The sequence below is a fragment of the Macaca nemestrina genome, chromosome 7 (genome assembly GCF_043159975.1).
Source record: "Macaca nemestrina isolate mMacNem1 chromosome 7, mMacNem.hap1, whole genome shotgun sequence".
In the NCBI taxonomy this organism is placed as follows: Eukaryota; Metazoa; Chordata; class Mammalia; order Primates; family Cercopithecidae; genus Macaca; species Macaca nemestrina.
The window spans coordinates 43,819,356-43,838,924 of NC_092131.1; the positions used below are offsets into that span (position 1 = coordinate 43,819,356).

The window sequence follows — 19,569 nt, forward strand, 5'->3', positions numbered from 1 at the left end:
GCAGCCTTGACCTCCTGGGCTCAAGCGATCCTCCCACTCAGCGCCCCATCCCACCCCATTCCCGCCCTTGCCGAGTAACCGGGACTACAGGTGCACAACACCACGCCTGGCTAATTCTTTTAGTATTTGTAGAGATGGGGTTTTACTATGCTCCCCAGGCTGGTCCTGAACTCCTGGGCTCCAGTGATCTGCCTGCCAAGGCCTCCCAAAGTGCTGAGCTTACAGGCGTGAGCTACTGTGCCCAGCCCCGCCACATTTTTTTTCAGTTGCTGAAAACCTTTTAAAAAGATGAAAACACATTATTTAGTACCTAAAGATAATATTTGTGCCAGACACAGTTCTCAATGCCTCAGATATTCATATTTAATCCTTATTATAATAACTGCTATTGTCCTGATTTTCTGGTTGTGGAACTAGACAGGGTCTAAGCAAACTCGCTCAAGGTCACATGGGGAGGTGATAAGAGCTGAATGCAGGCAGTCCAAGTCCAGTGCTGACAGTGACCATGCACTTCAACCAGTTTAAAAATCTAAAGACAAATATTTTAAAACTGCAGAATCTGTCTGTCAGGTGCAACATGACATGCGTGGCTGCTGTGATTTAAATGGGGCCCTCTTGTAACACCCCTTACCTCCCACCACAATGTCCAGAACACCCCTACAGACACAGTAAGTTTGTAAACCTCTCACATAAAAGTTTAACTCCACCTTTCATATCTGTGTAAATTAAAGCCCACGGGGGCAAATTCACCTATTCGAGGTTGTAAAACTACCCATGGCAAAGCTTGGACTGGCACGCAAGTCTTCTGCTTGCCCAGCGGGCCAGTACTGCTCCTGCCCCCGGACTTGCTTCTGTGAGAATCTGCTTTGTGAGCTGAGTCGCAGCAGAATGGAGGGGTGGTAAACTTAGGGTTGTCTTCTGCTGTACCTTTAGATCTCGTCTCCTCAGCTTAGGTGGGTCTGCATGAACCTTTACAGAACAGCAATGACAGATGGAAAAATAAGATGCATTCTATTATTCCCATCGTCCCATCCCAGGTTCATGAGCTAGTGGGTACTGCGATCTGTGACTGCTTTCCCCAAACACATGGAACATGTTCCTTGGAAGTGTACTCGTGTAAAACTCACACCTTTTAGGCACTGATGCTTCCCTGTGGTGTGATATACTATAGTATCATAGTGTGAAAACACGTGCCACTTCTTTTATAGCTCTCAAACTTGCTGGAATTTTGGCTCCAGTGGCGGCTCTTAAGATGCTCATTGTCTGTGATGTGTGACTGTAGTGCCATTTCTGTTGCTTTGGGTCAAGGATTTTTTTTTTTTGAGACGGAGTTTTGCTCTGTCCCCCAGGCTGGAGTGCAGTGGCACGATCTCAGCTCACTGCAAGCTCCGCCTCCCGGGTTTATGCCATTCTCCTGCCTCAGCCTCCTGAGTAGCTGTGACTATAGGCGCCCGCCACCACGCCTGGCTAATTTTTTGTATTTTTTTTAGTAGAGACGGGGTTTCACCGTGGTCTTGATCTCCTGACCTTGTGATCTGCCCGCCTCGGCCTTCCAAAGTGCTGGGATTACAGGTGTGAGCCACCGCGCCCGGCCTTTCTTTTTTTTTTTTTAATTCCAGGGATCCTATTCACTTGTAGGACCAGCCACTGGTAACTGGTAGTGGGTTTCCTCTATGGGAAGCACATAAGGAGTGGCGATGCCAGCTGCGAACAGTTCCCATTGACTGTACAATGGATGTTTTTGCCGTTGTTTCCTCTGTTGGGTGTCTCAATGCCTTAACTGTGGGTCCTATGCCTTTTATCAGTGTGTACCTCAGAGCCTGTTGGTTGGCTATCATTTGCCATTTTCTCAGACGAATGCTTTGTACCATTACACTAATTTGTTGATTTCATTTGCAGGCTTTACATTTGGGCCTTGTAGAAATGAATGTTTGCTGCTATGTGAAAGCAGATTGTGAGACCTGCTTTCCCTTCCCCCAGGGAGTGTTTTCCTTACTGTGTCCCTTTAATGTCTGTGGCACTGTCGCAGAGAGTTTAACATGATATAAATAAAGTGTTTCATTATTTTGGCTTTAAAAATGTATTTGTTGGGGGCTGAGTGTGAGAACTTACAGTAATTAGGCTAAGTAGTGTCTACATTCTATTCTGAATTCTAGTATTTTGGGGTTAGAGAGTCCTTTGAGAATTTGATGAAAACCAGGGCTAGTTTTCCTGGGAAAGGGCATCTGAACACAAATGGTTGAGTACGATTTCAGAAGAGTGAAGAAGCTCTGTTTTAATGTATGGCTTCTTAAAAAGAACAATCTCATGTTTAGTCAGCTCATCTCACACCTGTGATTGATTTATGACCACAGGTCCCGTGTACACAAGTAAAATGGGGCCCACACAAGTCCTGGTATCTAGTGCATCAATTATTTGGATAGATTTTCTGTAATCATTCTATCTGAGTTTGATTAGAATTATATCCTTTAGAGATGGGGAGAAAAGCAATTCATTCATTTGAAGTTATCTTAGTGCCAAGAGTCATATGAAAATGTCCCTTGCATGTGGGCAATGAAAGATTTGCAGACGATATAAAACCCAGACTACCCCATAAAAGAGTTTTGGGAATACACTGAGCTCTGAGTCAAAGAAGCTACAGTGGCCTCCCTGGAGATGGGGGGGGGGCAAACCAGATTAAAGGCCTTCATCCTGAGGAAGAGACGAAAATTGATATGCACAGTATTAGGCTTTGAAATGCAGACCACACTTCCTTTCACTGCAACTTTGACTTGTCCCACATCTCTACTTAAGGGCAGAAAAGGCCTCTCACTCACTCACCTCATTTGGAATGGAAGACGAGATACTCTTTTGCCTGAAGCAACGGATGGATCTGTGACCTTCTAATCAACTCGGTGGCCTAAAGAAAAATCTTGGGTAACATTTTCACTTCAGTTTCCCTCTGGGATCATTGTAATCCATGAAAATAATTTTAAAGAGTTAAACTACTTTGAAGTTATGTGGCTAAAAACCACCTTCCTTTCTGTATCAATCCAACAATTTGGTAACTTTAAACACTGAAGGTAAAGTGAAGACAGATTCTCTTCAGATGGTCTCCCTAACTGCCCAGGCCTTGCGGATGTCTCACTCATGAGGGGCACCAATGTGGAAAGTTGAGGCTTCAGCTACTGATGAGCTTCACTGCTTTCCCCTGAGGTTTGTGCTTTGCAGAGAAGGGGAGGAGGGGACTGGGATTGTGTGGTCAGCTGTGTCTGCCAACAGATGCAGGTTAGGAACTAGGAACTGTGTTCAGTATCTTCCAATCAAGAAAGGGGAAATGCTGATGCCTATCCTCTTTGTTTAGGTAGAAAGTAAAATGTTACTGGACTTAAATGGACAACAAGGGGCTTTGCCTGTTAATTTACCATGGAGCAGGCTGGGAATCCAAGCACGGTGGCTCACATTTTGGGAGGCTAAGGTGGGCAGATCACTTGAGGTCAGGAGTTTGAAACCAGCCTGGCCAACATGGCAAAACCCCGTCTCTATTAAAAATACAAAAATTAGCCAGGCATGGTGGGGTGTGCTTGTAATCCCAGCTACTCAGGAGGCTGAGGCATGAGAATGGCTTGAACCTGGGAGGTGAAGGTTGCAGTGAGCCAAGATTGGGCCATTGCACTCCAGCCTGGGTGACAGAGTGAAACTCTGTCAAAAAAAACAACAAAAAAAACCAAAAAAAACAAAACTGGGTATAAGATCCCTCCCTTCGTGTCCACCTCTCATGCCATGTTGCCTTTGCCATTCCCTACAGCATCTGAAGGTCACACACTGAGAATTTACACATACACAAGGGTCCAGAGCTAAAAGTTAATTCTGTAAAAGTTAAATAAGACTTACTAGTTTAGAATAAAAGGCCCTCCCCAGTATTTTAAAAATAATTTTTGTTCTTTGGAAGATTAAGCATACCTTTGAACTGCTTTGTTATAGAATTCAGTACAACAGAAGTCTGGCTAATTTTGTTTTTTAATGAGAAACATCTGAGTTGTACATATCACAAACAGCTTCAAGTTTCCGTACCAACCCCCACCCCCTCAACCCGAACCCCTGCCGTGGCCAAACGGTTAAAACCCAAAGCATCACTTTGGATGTGAAAAAGTCTTAGAAAATTTAACTTACAAAAACATCTCTATCAAGTCGGTAGTTTGGCATTTACTGTACATTAGTCAAAAGCTCCAGCTAAAATCTGATTTTTTAAAAAAATCGAAGTTTACATTATTCATACAGATTGGGCATTGTTAAAAAATATGCACAAATAACCACATCCATGCAATATAATTTCTTAAAAAATTTAAAGCAATATAAAAGAGCAGAGCTAGGTACTGAACAGAACATTTTGGTGTATAACTGGTAGCTCAAAATTGCCAGCTGATTGGAGTAAAACTGATTCTAAACATATTAAATGTGATTGTTTCCATCAGCTAAGGGTGCCTACGAGTTTCTGAACCATTTCTAGGGTGGAATGTGCTCGCTTGCTTCTATAATACACGTGAGGGACACCACTGCTCATTGACCATACCTACATTATAATAATGCTGTTTTACAAATAAACCAGAATTCACAAAGTGCTTGGCTCTTCAGGAAATTGACATTTCCAGAGATCCCTAAACCAATCAACTAGTTTTGCCAAAATACCCGGGGCAACTGCCGCACAGGTTCCCTGCCCCTGGGGAGGAACACGATTTGAAAGCTGCCCTGGGCTTTCAGAGAGCGTGCCGGGCAAGCCCAGAAGAAGGTGTCTGCATAGGTCCCCGGACCTTGCCAACACTAAGTCACTCAGATTGGTCTGGGGCCACGTGCTGGGCACCCTTAGCAATCAGGCAGGTGGTGTGGCCTGTGGCCAACTACGTCCTTTATGTCGGGGGTGGCCCGTTGGTGTACCTCAGCATGGGGTAAAAAGACCGGGCAAAGTTGTTTGCCTGAGTGCAGCTGTAGTCTTCTTCGGAGGAGGGCAGAAGGCAGGCCAGGAGCAGCAGCAGCAGGAGCAGCAGCTGCAGGGGCAGGGCTGCCCGGATCACCCTCGAGAGGAAGGAGCGCTGCGGCCGTGTGCTGCCGGGGACCCTGCCAACAGAGGAGGTTGAGAGCCAATTGGGAGGCTCCACAGGCACGACCCACTCTAGTACCTGACCCCCCGCTTATGTAAGTAAGAAATCCAAGACCTGAGATTTAAATGGGGCCAACGGTTGGGGTTCAGTTTCAGAGGAGAAGACCAGCCCTTTCCAGACAAAACAAAACCAGATTTTTGCAAGGACCTTGATAGTGGCATTGGCAAGACTGAGGCAGTGGGAGTGTGGAGCAGGGGAAAGGACTGCTGTCACGGTAAAGCCCTGTTACCTGCTCTCTGTCTCCTCCTCGCCTTCTGTAGTTCTCGCTGCTCTCAACTGCTGGGTAAAGAAACTCCAGTTAGTAAGTTGAAGACAGTTTAGTCCTATCAATGATAAAACAAAAAAATCCTCCCTTAAATTATATACCACCTTTATGTTGTGTTATAGCCAAACTTTGGAGACTAGAGTAATACAATTGAGATTAAATGTCACCTGAGGTAGGAAATAATTCAGTTCATCTACTCAAGAGTTTCAGGGTCAAGTTTGTTGATCTGTTTTTAATGGCAAAATCAGGAAAACCCTTTAGCAACACTAAGAGCTCTCGTTCACAACCTACGGTGCTCCCAAAGAAGAGTGACTAGAAGGCAGACTTTAAGTTCTTAAAAAGAGTATTTTAATTAAAAAAAAAAAAAATTGGAGTAAGCCTCTCTATGGGTCAGCAGAGACCTGTGCTGTCCTGAAATGGCTAATGGGCTCTTGGAATCCAAAGTGTCCCTCAACTCAGTGACTTTTAAAAATAGCCAGTGAGGTTCTCACAGAAGGAAAGGGGCTGCTTACCTTTGCTCGGGGAGCTGGCACAGATGCCATGGGAAGCTGGTCCCCTGAGTCTACCTCATCGAAGCTGGGCAGGGGTGGGGTTGGGTTCTGAAATTAAGACCCCAAAGGTTGAGTACAGAAATGTGTTTCACGCAGATTCTTCATGATACAGCTCACCCTCCCCCAGCTTAAATCAAACTTTTTTGTTTGTTTTAGACAGTTTCACTGTGTCACCCAGGCTGGAGTGCACTGGCACAATCACAGGTCACTGCAGCTTTGACCTCCCAAACTCAATCCTTCTACCTCAGCCTCCTGAGTAGCTGGAATTATAGGCATGCACCACCGCAACTGGTTTTGTATTTTCTTTGCAGAGATGGGGTTTCACCATGTTGCCCAGGCTGGTCTCAAACTCCTGGACTTAAGTGATCCACCTGCCTTGGCCTCCCAAAGTGCTGGGATTATAGGCATGAGCCACTGTGCCCAGTCTTAAATCTTTCCTGAAGGGGCTCTTCTATTGCTCTCACTCCCAACAACAACAGACAAAAAGGAATGTAAACAAGGAAAAGTCAACCCATATTAAAAACCAACCCATAGCACAGAGCTGGGGAGACTGAGTTTAGCAGCAGCAGTTCGAGTTGATGGTGAGCTCATCACAGGTCAGTGATGAGATCATGTGGCCACCAAGAGAGTCTAGTCTAGGCTGCTTAGGAGAAAATAGACCTGCCCTAAGTCTGGTGAGGCCACAGTCTGGGCATTCCCTTTGTTTTGAGTTGGATCCCACTTTAAAGTAGGCCAGGTGCGGTGGCTCATGCCTGTAATGCCAGAACTTTGGATTCCTTGAGGTCAGGAGTTCAAGACCAGCCTGGGCAGCATGGCAAGAACCCTTCTCTACAAAAAATACAAAAATTAGTCAATTCCTTTAAAAAAAAAATTTAAAAAATTGTCACCCCCTACCCCCTTTTAAAAATGACAAAACAGATTCAAAGAGCACATATAGCTCTTTAAGTCTGCACAGCTAGAAAAGGGCACGACATGAGGCCCTGCTCGGACCACCTGGCCCTTGCTTCTGGCCTCTGTCTTAGAGGATTGGCTGCAACACTGCTGTCCTGTTTGCATGTAATATGGTAATCTTTACATTTAAAAGCTACAAGTAGACTCACCTGGGTTCCCTGCAAGGACATTAAATCTTGGGACACTTGCTCTCGTAACTGTTTGAGTTTCTTCTCAATAACATGCACCTTTTCTTCAGCTTCAATGTAGTCTTCTCCATGTCCCTTAATGAGAAGGCTGTTTGAAGTCTCCTGCAGCAAGTCCACTTGAGGCTGACGTTCTACCAGCTCCTTTTCCAGTTGCTGAAAACAGAAAAAGTGTGTGAAACACTGACTTGTCCAAAGGGAAGCGAGTGTGGACACAGGAGGTTTTTCTCAGTACCAGAAAAGTTCCAGACTCAATGATGGGTAGTACTCAACTCCAGAACCTTCTGTTGCTCGTATCTGCCTGTGTCCTCCAGCCCAGCACTATTTAGATAGCAAGTGGATTATACCCTGCCCCTATTTTTAATTTCTTTTCACTCTGAAGGCAATTGTGATGCTGGAGAAATTAGAGGAAAGAAGTGAGGCAAGTGGTGTGACAAGACCAGGTCCCTCATCCACCACGGAAGGAAGTAAAGGGAAACTCTGAAGTCAATCACGCGAGAAACAGCAGCATAACCATAGAGGTTCACACCAGGCAAACGGGCTTTAATTGTTAAGGGTGGTTATCTTGCTTGCAATATGGCCACTAGACACATGTGGCTATTCATTTATTTATTTCTTTTAGATGAAGTCTCACTCTGTTACCCAGGCTGGAGTGCAGTGTCACGATCTGGGCTCGCTGCAACCTCCGCCTCCTGGGTTCAAGCGATTCTCATGCCTCAGCCTCGCAAGTAGCTGGGATTACGGGCGCCTGCCACCATGCCCAGCTTTTTTTTTTTTTTTTTTGTATTTTTATTTTATTTTGTATTTTTAGTAGAGATAGGGTTTCACCATGCTGACCAGGCTGGTCTTGAGCTCCTGACCTGAAGCAATCTGCCCGTCTCAGGCTCCCAAAGTGCTGGGAGCCACCGTGCCTAGCCTACATGTGGCTATTTAAATTAACTAAAATTAAAAATTCAGTTTCAGTCACAATAGCCACATTTCAGGTGCTTTAAGCCACATAAGGTTACTAGACAGTGCAGATGCAGGTCATCTCTATCACTTCAGAAAGTTCTACTGGACGCCACTGCTCTAGAGACTGGGGCTTTGCAAACATTTTAGGAAAACTATATTTTTAAACAATGGCTAGCACTCTGATTATAATATTTAAACCACATACAGATTTATGGATGAAAATGTCACCTTGAGCACCAGTGAGAATAGAGAAATCCCATCTTGGTGTGTTAGTGACAAATGCATGAGGACATGACTCTCCTCCAAGAAGAACCATTTTTCCATAGTGGATACAGAAAACCCACCCAGCTCATCGCAGGTGTGGCGCAAATGAGCACCATATTTCTCCCCAGTGAGCAGGATTCACAAGAGAAAAAGACTTCCACTCAAATGGCCTTCAGTTTCTCAGGATATCGAGAGCACCTATGTCCTCAGTTCTGTGGACTGTGGCTCTCCATTCCTGCAAGTCATTTGGCTTCAGAACGATAAAGGGCTGCTCGGTAAACACCCATTGGAGGAATACTAGGGCTGAACTCGTGCATTACAGGCAAACACCACTGGCACAGTTCCTGAAATACTAGGCGAGGCTACCTGAGTGTGCGGCCTCTCTGGGGATGACAGAGGCTGGTGGCAATACAGAGCTCCTGGGAGGAAACTTACCATTAGTTCCCTCCGACACTCCAGGAGAGCCTGGGGGTCGGCCTTCGGATTGGTGACATGAGCCTTCTGCCTCCGGTTCTCGGCACTCGCTAACCACAGCAGCAGATTTTGACTCAACTGGTGGAAGTCCTTAAAAAACAGCACATATCAGAGCGCTGCCATGTCTTAGAGTCCTGGAAGAGGGCATGCTAGGAACATGGCTTGCTGCTTCCAATCTATCTCAGTCATTTGCTTTTCTGGCCTTACCCAGTGAATACAAGGGCCAGCTTTAAACTAAATGCCAGGGCCCCAGAATGAGGAAGAGGAAAGAAGGCAGGCGCTTGGCACAGTGCCAGGAGGTAGCAAATGAAAATGCCACTATGAAGGTGGGGCTTCAGGATGCCCAGCTGATTTTACAGATGAAGGCCACACGCATTCCTCAGCCAATCTGCTGGGGTCCAGTGGTGGAGGGAAACAATCCAACAGGACAGGCTGGGGTGTGCTCACGTTCCCTGAGACACGGCCAGAGCTAGGCAGTGGTGCAGAGCTCACACCCGCTGTGCATTTACTGTGTCAGGTGCTGGGCTAGGATTACACACACTGCCTCATTTACTCCTAAAAAAGAACCTTAGGAGGTGGACACGGAATGATTCCCATCTTCAGATAAGAACACTGAGGTCTAGGAGGTTCAATGCTTTGCGCAAAGTCACATAGCTATTAAGCAATAACTGCTCCTCTGCTTCAAGGCCAGGTCTCTTAATCACCCTGGCAAAAGGACACGAGGAGCTGCGGGGTAGCACCTCTAACCCACAGGTCACTTGCAGGAACCCTGACTCCAGGAGTGGCTCTGGGCCTGGGCAACAGCGAAGAGACCTGGGACAGGGAGTGGGTCTCTGAGATGGCCGGTGAGCCTCTGTGGAAACAAATGGTAAAGCGCATGTTTCCTGACACAAGCCACATTTGGCTGCACCGAAGCAGCCTGACCATGATAAAAATATCTGCTGCTCCCACCACGTGGGCCTGGGTGCCTCTGGGAGGCTGGGTGCTGAGTCAGCGTACCTGGCACTGCATGAGCGACTGTCGTAAGCCCCCTCTCCAGCTGTCCACTGCGCCCTGTGCCGCTTCCCAGAGCAGGCTCAGCTGGCGGAGTCTACTTTGGAGCTCTGTGGATTCGGGGCTCTCGGTTTGCAGAAATTCCTTGCTGCTCTCGTTGACAGAGACCACTAATGCCTTGTAGGTGTCAAAGGCTTTCAATATCTCCTACCACAGGGAGAAAAGATGAGGTTAGGAGCTCTGAAAGTAGGGAGGAGGGGCTCATTTTGAACCTCAGTAGGGTACAAATTTTCCACACAGTCTTCCAAGCTGCGGCCGCAGAAATGAGAGTGACCTCGCCTGTGACTGGCTGGGAAGTATCCGGGGAGGGAGCTGCCTTAAGGTCCATGAACTTGGCCAACAGGGCCCCAAAGCACAGGCCTGCTGGAGGGAGGAGACCCTGCTGACCTCTACAGGCCCTGCTCTGCAACTGGTTAATGTTTCTGGACCAGACTAAAGGTCTTTCAGATAAAGTATATGTGGTTATCCTGCATTTGCTCCTAGATATCCCAGAAATATTAATTCCTAATATATTAACACACATAGCAAAATAAAAGTACAAATATGAGGGTATCTGGATCCCCCAAAATCCCTGCCCTGGGTCTCAGGAGCTCAGGCTAATGCTCAGGGCACCCTTAAAGCACAGGGCTCAAACTGTCCCTTTGTAGCTCCCTGGGCTAGTTCCAGTGGGGTCAGGACTTATGTAGGTGACACATTCTAACTGCATAAAAGGGTAATGAGATCAGGCCATGGGATTCATCCGCAGATGAGCTGGTCCTTTCCCAAGCCCTTTCAAGGAAGGTTCCACCACTAGTCCTTCCTTGCCACCTATGGAACTGAAATGGAAGAGAGTGACCTCTACATACACCCTCTGCAAGCTGCGCCTATGCCACTAATACACGTGATCTGTTCGTCCAGCATAGCAATGCATTCACATGCACACTCTGAATCACTCTTCCCCGCCACACCTCTAACTCACCTGCAGTCTCTTCACACTCAGTTCTATTTCCTGGATATCAGAGGGAGGCTTTGCCATCTTTAACATTTCCAGCTCTGCTTCAGTTTTTTTCAGCCAAGTGGTGATGGTGCTGATATCAGAGTTCAGCTGTTGCAAATTTTGTTTTATTTTGAGTTTATTGTGAAGCTCTTGTGCTTGAATCAGCGCCCATCTGTCAAAGGCACCTGGAATTAAAAAATCGCCAATTAAAAAAAGCAACAATGCAACAGATTTCTCTGCCTCCAGCTAATTAGGGGTCAGGGTGATTTAAAAAAAAAAATGTAGGGGATTCCCCTGACAGAAGGGTCAGGTTTTGGGAGTTCTCTCTTCTCCTGGAATGTGGAATAGCACATGATCTGAGGCCTACACTCCCAGAGGCTGGAATGAAGTGGAGGTCTATGTGCTACAGTTTCACGCTCAACAGGTCAGTTCATGCTGAATCTTTTCAGTTTTCTCCTTTGGTCCACAAATGACCAGGTCGATGCTGTCAGCTTTAGATTTAGTTGAGTAATTACTTTTATAATTACTGGGCTGGGCCGGGCGTGGTGGCTCACGCCTGTAATCCCAGCACTTTGGGAGGCCGAGGTGGGCAGATCACAAGGTCAGGAGATCGAGACCATGGTGAAACCCCGTCTCTACTAAAAAATAGAAAAAATTAGCCGGGCGCAGGGGCGGGCGCCTGTAGTCCCAGCTACTCGGGAGGCTGAGGCAGGAGAATGGCGTGAACCCGGGAGGCGGAGCTTGCAGTGAGCCGAGATTGCGCCACTGCACTCCAGCCTGGGTGACAGAGCGAGACTCCGTCTCAAAAAAAAAAAAAAAAAAAAAATTACTGGGCTGGTCGAATGAAGAGACACTTGAGACAACACTGATCATCATCCTCACGTCTGATCTTTACATAGAAGTGTAGAAGGTGAAAACCTGCACTTCCTCCGGAGGCTTATTTTACCAGTATTTAAAGAATAGTTTTCAAATTACACTGAACAGCCTAGGAATGTGTTCATAAATGCCAATCGCTGATTTAAAAATAACATTGGCTGTTGTAGGGTAAGTCCCCCAGTTTTGGCAAATCATATAGTTGGTTAATATCTAATGAATGTTCTGTTAAGCAAGGACTTAAATACCATACTCTGGCTCTCTGGACAGCTGCCAGGTATAGGCAGTACCTGACTGCTGCCCTGTGACACCGGCCAGTCTCCCGTCTTCCTGCTGTGGACTGCTATTCAAGACTCGCGGGCCTTCTTTGCCACCATCCGTGCCTGGCGGTAATAGCAGCTTTCCCTAGAATGAGCCAGTTTTTAAGTTACCATCTGTAGATATTAAGAATATCTGAAGAACAACTAGATTCATACTAACAGTGAAGAAATGAGACGGGCCCCCTTTCCTTTGACGGTGTCTTGCTAGGAATACAGTGGTGCTTTAGTGCCTAGGTAGCATTTATACGCTGGCAAAGCTAATGGCAGAAATAAAGCCTCAGCTAAGGCCCAGGGAGAGGGAAGCAGATGAGATGTCAGTGATGGGAAGAAAATGGCCTGTTTTAATTGGCATGCTTCCAATCACCCCTCAAATGAACCATGCGAAACAAATGAGAACAATGTGTTGAGCTTACCAGACTGTTACTGTGTTAGCACTTTTACATTTTCACAGTGTTTTACAGAATTTTAGTTATCCCTGTCACTCTGTAGAGGTGGCTGGCATCATCATCACTGAGAATCAGAAATGCACACAGGACGAATCTGCCTCCCAGGGGCATTCGTTACCGAGTGTTTATCTTTCACTACACATACTGACTTTTCTGTTACCACACAGCCGATTGGGCTGTTATCTCGAGCCTCTCCAAAAATAAATGCATCTCTTTTTAGAAAAGCCCTGCTTTCTTTGGATTGTGTCTGTATGGCCTATTTGTGCAGAATGAAAATAATTAAAAAAACCTTCAGATTTGTGATGATACATCTGGCTTCAGACACAACAAAAGGGTTGAGCTTTCGAAACCGGCCAGGTGAGGAACAGGCGTAATCACAGGAAGGGAGAGCCAAGCCACATGAACCACGGATGTAAAGCAGAGGTCAGGGACTGCGGTCCTTCCCCCGTCTTATTATTCTTTTTAGAAATGACACCTGCTTGTTAAGCAAGAGGAAGTGTTTCTGAATTGGACACAAACAGCCCATTATCAACTGACTTGGATTTGACCATGCAAAGGCAGAGTCTTCTCCAATGATGTAACAATATTCTCTCCTTAATTTCTCTCGCTGCTGCCCTAGGCTGCCCCTCCCAGGAGCTGTCTAGCCAAAGCATGCCAAGAACTCAAGTCAGCTGAGGAAAATGTAAATAAGAAGAAACAGCCACTGCTATAAACAATAAACCAATTCAGGAGTAATAATCATGACCATTACTTCTGAGGACCTTTGTTTTACCTTTACACACAATAATCTTAACAACAATTAGGTGAAATAGCTTTAGCCTCCGTTGAGAAAGGCTTTCAGAGGCAAGGCAAAGTGTCTCAGGTACAATGGCAATGGATTGGCGGGGCTAGGAATCAAATCCGTGTCCACTGCAGCACACCATCAAATCTGAATATGAAGTTATGATTTTTTGGAATAGGATGTATGGTCAAAAGGTTAACATAACAAAGGCTTGAAGGCCGGATGCACTGGCCCATGCCTGTAATCCCAGCACTTTGGGAGGCTGAGGCAGGTGGATCACTTGAGGTCACGAGTTCGAGACCAGCCTGGCCAACATGGTGAAATTCCATCTCTACTAAAAATACAAAAATTAGCCAGGCATGGTGGTGCACACCTGTAATCCCAGCTACTTGGGAGGCTGAGGCAGGAAAATCTCTTGAACCCAGGAGGCAGAGGTTGCAGTGAGCCAAGATAGTGCCAGCGCATTCCAGCCTGGGTGACAGAATGAGACTCTGTCTCAACAAAAACAAAAACAAACAAACAAACAAAACAGACAACAAAAAGACAAAGCCTTGAGAGCTCAGGAGAGGTCAGGAAAGCCAGCACCTTGCTTGCTCACTATTTGCACAGACACCTGACTCGACAGTAATAATGACTGTTACACCACACCAACATACACGAAGATGGTTTTTGGCCAGAAACCTCTCTCTAAATCTAATCGGTTTTGCCAGGGTTCTAATGAAGTATGGACAGCTCGACATAAGAAAACCAACTCAAAATATGCCTGGGGAGTGAACACATGCAGTTTACACCAAAATCTCTCTTGAAAATGTAACTATGACTCACACGTAGCTGTACTCCCAGTGGAGCTAAGACTTACATAGGGTGGTTTATAAGGGGTGCTGGATGCGGGGGGAACAGGTGGAACATTCCTGTCACCTTCCATTTGCTTGTAGTGATGCTCGGGACAGGAAGGGCTGTCAGGAACATGCCATGAGTGGCCATCCGAAATGGATTTACCTGAAACAAAAGACAGCAAGCGATAGTCCATTCTCTCCAACCGAACAGGTCACAGGTGACATGGCATCAGGTTACAGTATGAAAATGAGTTCTGCAGCTTTCCTTGCAAAGCATGCATGTTTGCAAAATGTCAGTATGTCCCAGAAGAGAATGAGATGAGAGTCATGCAACTCAGCAACATTGTGCCTTCACTAGATGGGTACACAATGGAGCACGACCAACATGATTTGCTGTGGGATGAGTGGCGTTTTGGAGCCAGGGTCTCGCGTGGTAGGGACATTGAGCGGCAAGGTCGGGTCTGGGAACCAAGAGGGCAGAAGGCCTCTCAGGAGTGAGGGGAAGAGTGAATGTCAAGATGGACTTGGGAACCAAAAGGCTCCTCAGGGCTCTCCCCGACCCACCATGGCAGATGGGGATGGGGCTAAGGATGAAGATTAGAGCTGCAAATCAAGGAAAGGAAGGTTTTATTCCTCCTGTGGCAAATCATCAGCACCTTTACCCCCCCACCCCCAACCCACCCCTTTCCACCAGGGGATCCCAGTAAAGCAAGGAAACAGTTCCAAACCAAGCCACCATGAAGAAAGCTTGGCCCATGCCAAAGGACTTCAGTTAGATGGAGAAAAAAATCATCAAAAAAGGCACCACGAAAAATTCCCTCTCCATAGGCCTGAAGGGAGGAGAGGGCTGGCATCGAGACGGCTCTGGCTTGGATGGGGTTTTGTAAGGAGCACGCAGTTATGGGTGAGTATGGCAGTGTAAATACACCATGACACAAGGACCAAGGCGCATGGTGTCCACAGAAGGCAGAGGCAGACACGACATGGGAGCGAGGTTGAGGATGCAGTGTGCCCACAGGATGCTGCCATGTTGAGACATGCATGGGCGGGGGCCTACCAGAAGACGCTTTCAAAGTTTTTGTGGTCATTTTAAGATATGCCTCAGGATTTTCAGGGATTTCTACATCTGAAAAAGAACAATGTCATTTGCCTCACTGGAGGTGCCTGAAGATTAATGCCCAAGTATTAAGTCAACACACAGTAGAAACATTGTCAGCTGAGAGGAGAAAACTACCCTTTATTTTTTTAATTAAAAGGATTTTGAAAACCAGAGAGTTTTTTTTTTTTCCAGCCAACTCCTGACTGTCCAAAGCAGGACACTGGGTATCAAAGGGAGCAGCTCAGTCTGCTGACACTGAGACACTCAACTGAAAGGGAGGGTGGGCATGGTGGCTCATGCCTGCAATCTCAGCACTTTGGGAGGCTGAGGTGGGAGGACTTATTGAGCCCAGCTGTTCAAGACCAGCTCTGGCAACATAGCAAGACCTTGTCTTTACAAAAAATTTAAAAACCAGCTGGGTGTGGTGGCGTGTACCTATAGTCCCAGCTACTCAGGAGGCTGAGGTGGGAGGATTGCTTGAGCCCTGGAGGTTGAGACTGCAATAAGCCGTGGTCGCACCACTGTACCTTAGCCTGGGTGACAGTGTGAGACCCTGTATCCAAAATAAAATAAAATAAAATAAAATAAAATAAAATAAAAAAAATCACTGATGAGTCTCCCAGACAGCCAGAGCCATCACTGAGTAACCTTGGTGTCTGATTGTGAATTTCATTTTTTTCCCCTTTCATTCCACCTGTGATGAGAGTGGTCAATTCTCAGGTAGTTAGAGATGGGCAGGATAGAACACAGGAAACCACAGAAGTCAGGGTTGGCTACAAGCTGGACTCTTGGTTATCGAGAGCTGGCCGTGTTGTTAAGGGCTAAAAACACAGCCAAACAGGTCACTTTCCAGGGCGCTGGGAACCCAGCTGTTACCTGACAGTGCGCTGTAGTATGGACCCTCCTCGTCCTCTTCATGAGAGGAGGAGCCCCCCACGTCGCCTGTGTGGTCCCACTCCAAGGGGATGGAGTCCACGCTGACAGGGGTCTCGCAGCCAGACCGCTCGTGCCCCGGGGCCACTAGATGACACAGGGACTGAGGAGATGACGGTTCCTCGCTCTCTCCCCTTTTACGCCAAGAATCAGTCTGGATCTCTCTGTGGTCTTCCATGTCCGTTTCATTCTCAGAGGCCTCCTTTTCATCTTCCAAACCCTAAACCAAAGTATGCAGTTGTTAATCAACTCATAGGCTTCTACAATTAGAAGAGCATGAGAAGTCTGCCTGTCCAGCAGTTTCCAAAAATAACTGCCAGTAGTATTTGTAAGGCAGTTTTAAACAGATCAGGTTCCCAGGTCCTGTTTCTGGTTATTCCAGTTTAGACAATCGGGAGAGGGGCCTAGAATCCATATTTTCCCAAACCTCCAGCTCTTTTTTCTTAGGGAAAAAAAAAGCTGAAGTTTGATAATCTAAGTTAAACAACTTTATCTAGGAGATAAGGAAATGGTGGCCAAAGTTTCATTGATGGTTACTGGCAGGTCCTCCAAGAATCAGAGCATTTTTGAAAAGGACATTTGAATGTTCTGGGTAAGACTCAAACTTCAAGAACCATATGCACCAGGTTTTCTTACCCGCCAACTTAACTGCTCAGTGTCTATATTCTATTCTGCTTGTGTCATAATGTCTCTTTCAGTCGAAGAAAAACAACTCTAAGTGGCTGCACTTAATAATGAGAAATTGTAGGGTAATTTTTGAGGCTGTGTCTGATGAAATAACTACACACGAATGAGGTCAGTTGGAGACACAAAAAAAGAAAGAGTGGCCAGTTGTATTGGTCAATGGTTGTCATTCAAGCTTCAGACACACAAAGGCAGTAAACTTTTAACAGTGGCCTGAACTCCACCTGAACTTCCCAAAAGGGCCTTTCGTCTGGGGAAACATCAAAGTTGCTTTTGAAACTGTTGTGTTTTCTCTTCCAAGGTGAGAACAAAGCATCAGAAAGGCACAAATACTAAAAGCTTCCAGTCACTAAGAAACAGGGAAGGGCAAATACATTCCCAAGTTACTAATGTAATAAAAGCCAGAAGAGGTCTTCAGGAATTCTAGGGGTAGTGACGCCTGCCAGACAAGCCCGGCCCTGAGGAACACTTAAAACCGACTCGCAGAGCATGCGCCTCAGAAGTGCCATGCTTTCCACTGGAGAATGGGAACCTGTGAGTTATTGTGGCTCTATATTAATAAAAGTGGAAATTAAAATGTTTCGATATAGCCTTTTCTTTTCAACCAAAAAATAAACCATAACTAACCACTCTAAGATAGGTCTCCTAATTCTTTAAAAATTCGGTCTCACGTAAACTGAGCAGCCCAGGTGCGGTTTCTAGGTGGCAGTGCCCGTACCGGAGTGCAGGAGGTGAGCCGCCGGTGGAACCGGGAGACCCTTCCGAACACCTCCTGGCAGTAGCGGTGGAGCTCCTCCAGCTCATCCTCAATCAGCACGGCATCCAGGGGCTCGCTCTTTTGAATCAGCTGCTCCCCAAACACAATGAGCTGATCAATCTTGTTGGTATTTAATGTAATTTCCTGTTGGAAGCCCTGTTGAGAGAAAAGAAAGAAAGGATTTCAAAGAAAGTTCCCCTGAGCTTCCAGTGCCTGTTTCTTCTAACGGGGCCATAGAAAAGCATCCAAATGTCAGTATTTTGTTCCTTCACCTAGTACTCTAGCTTTAGTTTTTAACCAAGTGACAATGACACTGTAGGAATTTAAAATGATTGTCCATATTCCCCCTCCTTATGGGCACTGGCTTTTCCAATTAAAATAATTCTAAAAATTTGACACGGGTGGACATTTTCCGTTATTGGGTGTGAGAGAAAGACCTTGCCATGGCAAAACTTGGTGGGAACAGAACATTTCCCATAATAAGCCACAAATGGGCATTTGCGTTTGCTGACACAATAATATTCACTGGTGCCATTATGCTAGGGAAGGCAAATTTCCATTTCTCAACCTTTTCCAAAATCTAGCCAAGGAGAGAATTACAGTGAGATTAGCCTGTCATGCAGATATCAGAAACAATGGGAGAGTGGACCTCTGTTCTCGGCCCTACTGGTGACACCAATACTCCTGGACCATAAAGAACAATGTCCTTGCACGTGATAATCTGGTAGTACACAGGTGGGATGTAGCCTGGCTGCTTTAAGAATTCTGAAGTTTGCTCTCAGGAGTATCGGGTGAAATTTGCACTTGGCCAGCTCTCCCCGCAAAGGTGCCTTCTTTTGAGAAGAGCTAGGGAAGCGGCCCTCACATTCAGCTGGCGCATCTTGTCATCGGCGTCGCTCTCTGAGAAGTGCTCCACGTTGGTCAGCTGCAGGTCCATCTCTGTGAGCCACACCAGAATGCTCTCCCTGGTGCCCTCGAATTCTTCCCTCTGGTTGGTGAAATGCTGCAAAAGCAGGGAGGAAATCACATTTGTACTGACCACAGAACAAGAGTTCAGACAGACAGCAAGGTCACCTTCGGCCACAAGAAAACGGTACCCAGAATACGCAGGGAGAAATCTGCCTCTCGGATACCCAGAAAGCCCCAGAAGCACTGTGTTCAGAAGACTGGGGTCTGGTCCTGGTTCTGTGTACCAAACAAGCCCCCTGAACTACTCTGAGCCCCAGCGTCTACGCTGGCAAGTCGGGGAGAGAGTGGGAATGTTGATTATGGTCTCCAAGGTCCTTAAGTATTTGAAATTCTAAAATTATCTAGTCCAAATCAGTGATTTTCCTCTGTCCTTTGAAGAGCCCCCTGAGGGGCCGGGCCAGGCCTTCTGCCTGTTTCACGCATTAGCCTTTGGCAGCTTTTGCTTGACAAGGATTTAGTAGCTTCAAGATGGAAAAGCCCTGATCTCAGGATTGAGGCCAGCCTGGTGCCCCTTTCTGCCCTCACTGATAGAATTCTGAACGTGTTCTCCCAGAGAAAGAAGACCCAGAGCAGATTTATCATCTTCAATTAAGGATACCTCTCAGGTTATCACTTCACAAATAGGCAGCTGATGTTCAGATTGGTAGAGCTTCAGTGCCAAACGAAGGCAGATTAGCCACAGCCAAATCGGCAGGAGATAATTAATGCATGGTGGCTCACACCTGCAATCCTAGCACTTTGAGAGGCCAAGGTGGAAGATTACTTGAGGCCAGGAGTTTGAGACCAGCCTGGGCAACATAGTGAGACCCCCATTTCCACAAAAATTAAAATCAGCCAGGCACGGTGATGCATGCCGGTAATCCTAGTTACTCAGGAGACTGAGGCAGGAGGATCCCTTGAGCCTAGGAGTTTGAGGCTGCAGTGAGCTATGATCTCAGCACTGCACTCCAGCCTGGGAAACAGAGTGAGACCTTGTCAAGAAGAAAGAGGGCCGGGCGCGGTGGCTTACGCCTGTAATCCCAGCACTTTGGGAGGCTGAGGCAGGCGGATCATGAGGTCAGGA

The 19,569-nt window shown here is 46.5% G+C and overlaps 2 protein-coding genes across 15 annotated transcripts in view; one reads left to right on the plus strand and one right to left on the minus strand.

Moving 5' to 3' along the window:
* The window catches only part of LOC105473690 (estrogen receptor 2), an 83,534-nt gene extending 80,159 nt beyond the window's left edge, over positions 1–3,375 (plus strand). The window contains exon 9 of the mRNA XM_011727615.3: positions 2,794–3,375. Coding sequence (XP_011725917.2) covers positions 2,794–2,878 — 85 coding nt within the window. The 3' untranslated portion in view covers positions 2,879–3,375. The remainder of the gene's footprint in view (positions 1–2,793) is intronic.
* A 570-nt stretch (positions 3,376–3,945) lies between these two features.
* Positions 3,946–19,569, minus strand: part of LOC105473730 (spectrin repeat containing nuclear envelope protein 2) — a 377,206-nt gene continuing 361,582 nt past the window's right edge. For 5 of the 14 annotated variants that reach the window (XM_071100026.1, XM_071100028.1, XM_071100032.1 and 2 more), the window contains 13 exons: positions 18,403–18,540; positions 17,499–17,693; positions 16,040–16,316; positions 15,122–15,190; positions 14,088–14,227; positions 11,972–12,086; positions 10,791–10,993; positions 9,779–9,979; positions 8,741–8,869; positions 7,055–7,246; positions 5,916–6,002; positions 5,368–5,417; positions 3,946–5,094 (listed from right to left, as the gene is read on the minus strand). In XM_071100026.1, coding sequence (XP_070956127.1) covers positions 4,887–5,094; positions 5,368–5,417; positions 5,916–6,002; positions 7,055–7,246; positions 8,741–8,869; positions 9,779–9,979; positions 10,791–10,993; positions 11,972–12,086; positions 14,088–14,227; positions 15,122–15,190; positions 16,040–16,316; positions 17,499–17,693; positions 18,403–18,540 — 2,004 coding nt within the window. In that variant the 3' untranslated portion in view covers positions 3,946–4,886. The remainder of the gene's footprint in view (positions 5,095–5,367; positions 5,418–5,915; positions 6,003–7,054; positions 7,247–8,740; positions 8,870–9,778; positions 9,980–10,790; positions 10,994–11,971; positions 12,087–14,087; positions 14,228–15,121; positions 15,191–16,039; positions 16,317–17,498; positions 17,694–18,402; positions 18,541–19,569) is intronic. The other 9 variants (XM_071100037.1, XM_071100034.1, XM_071100038.1 and 6 more) reach the window with 6 other exon arrangements.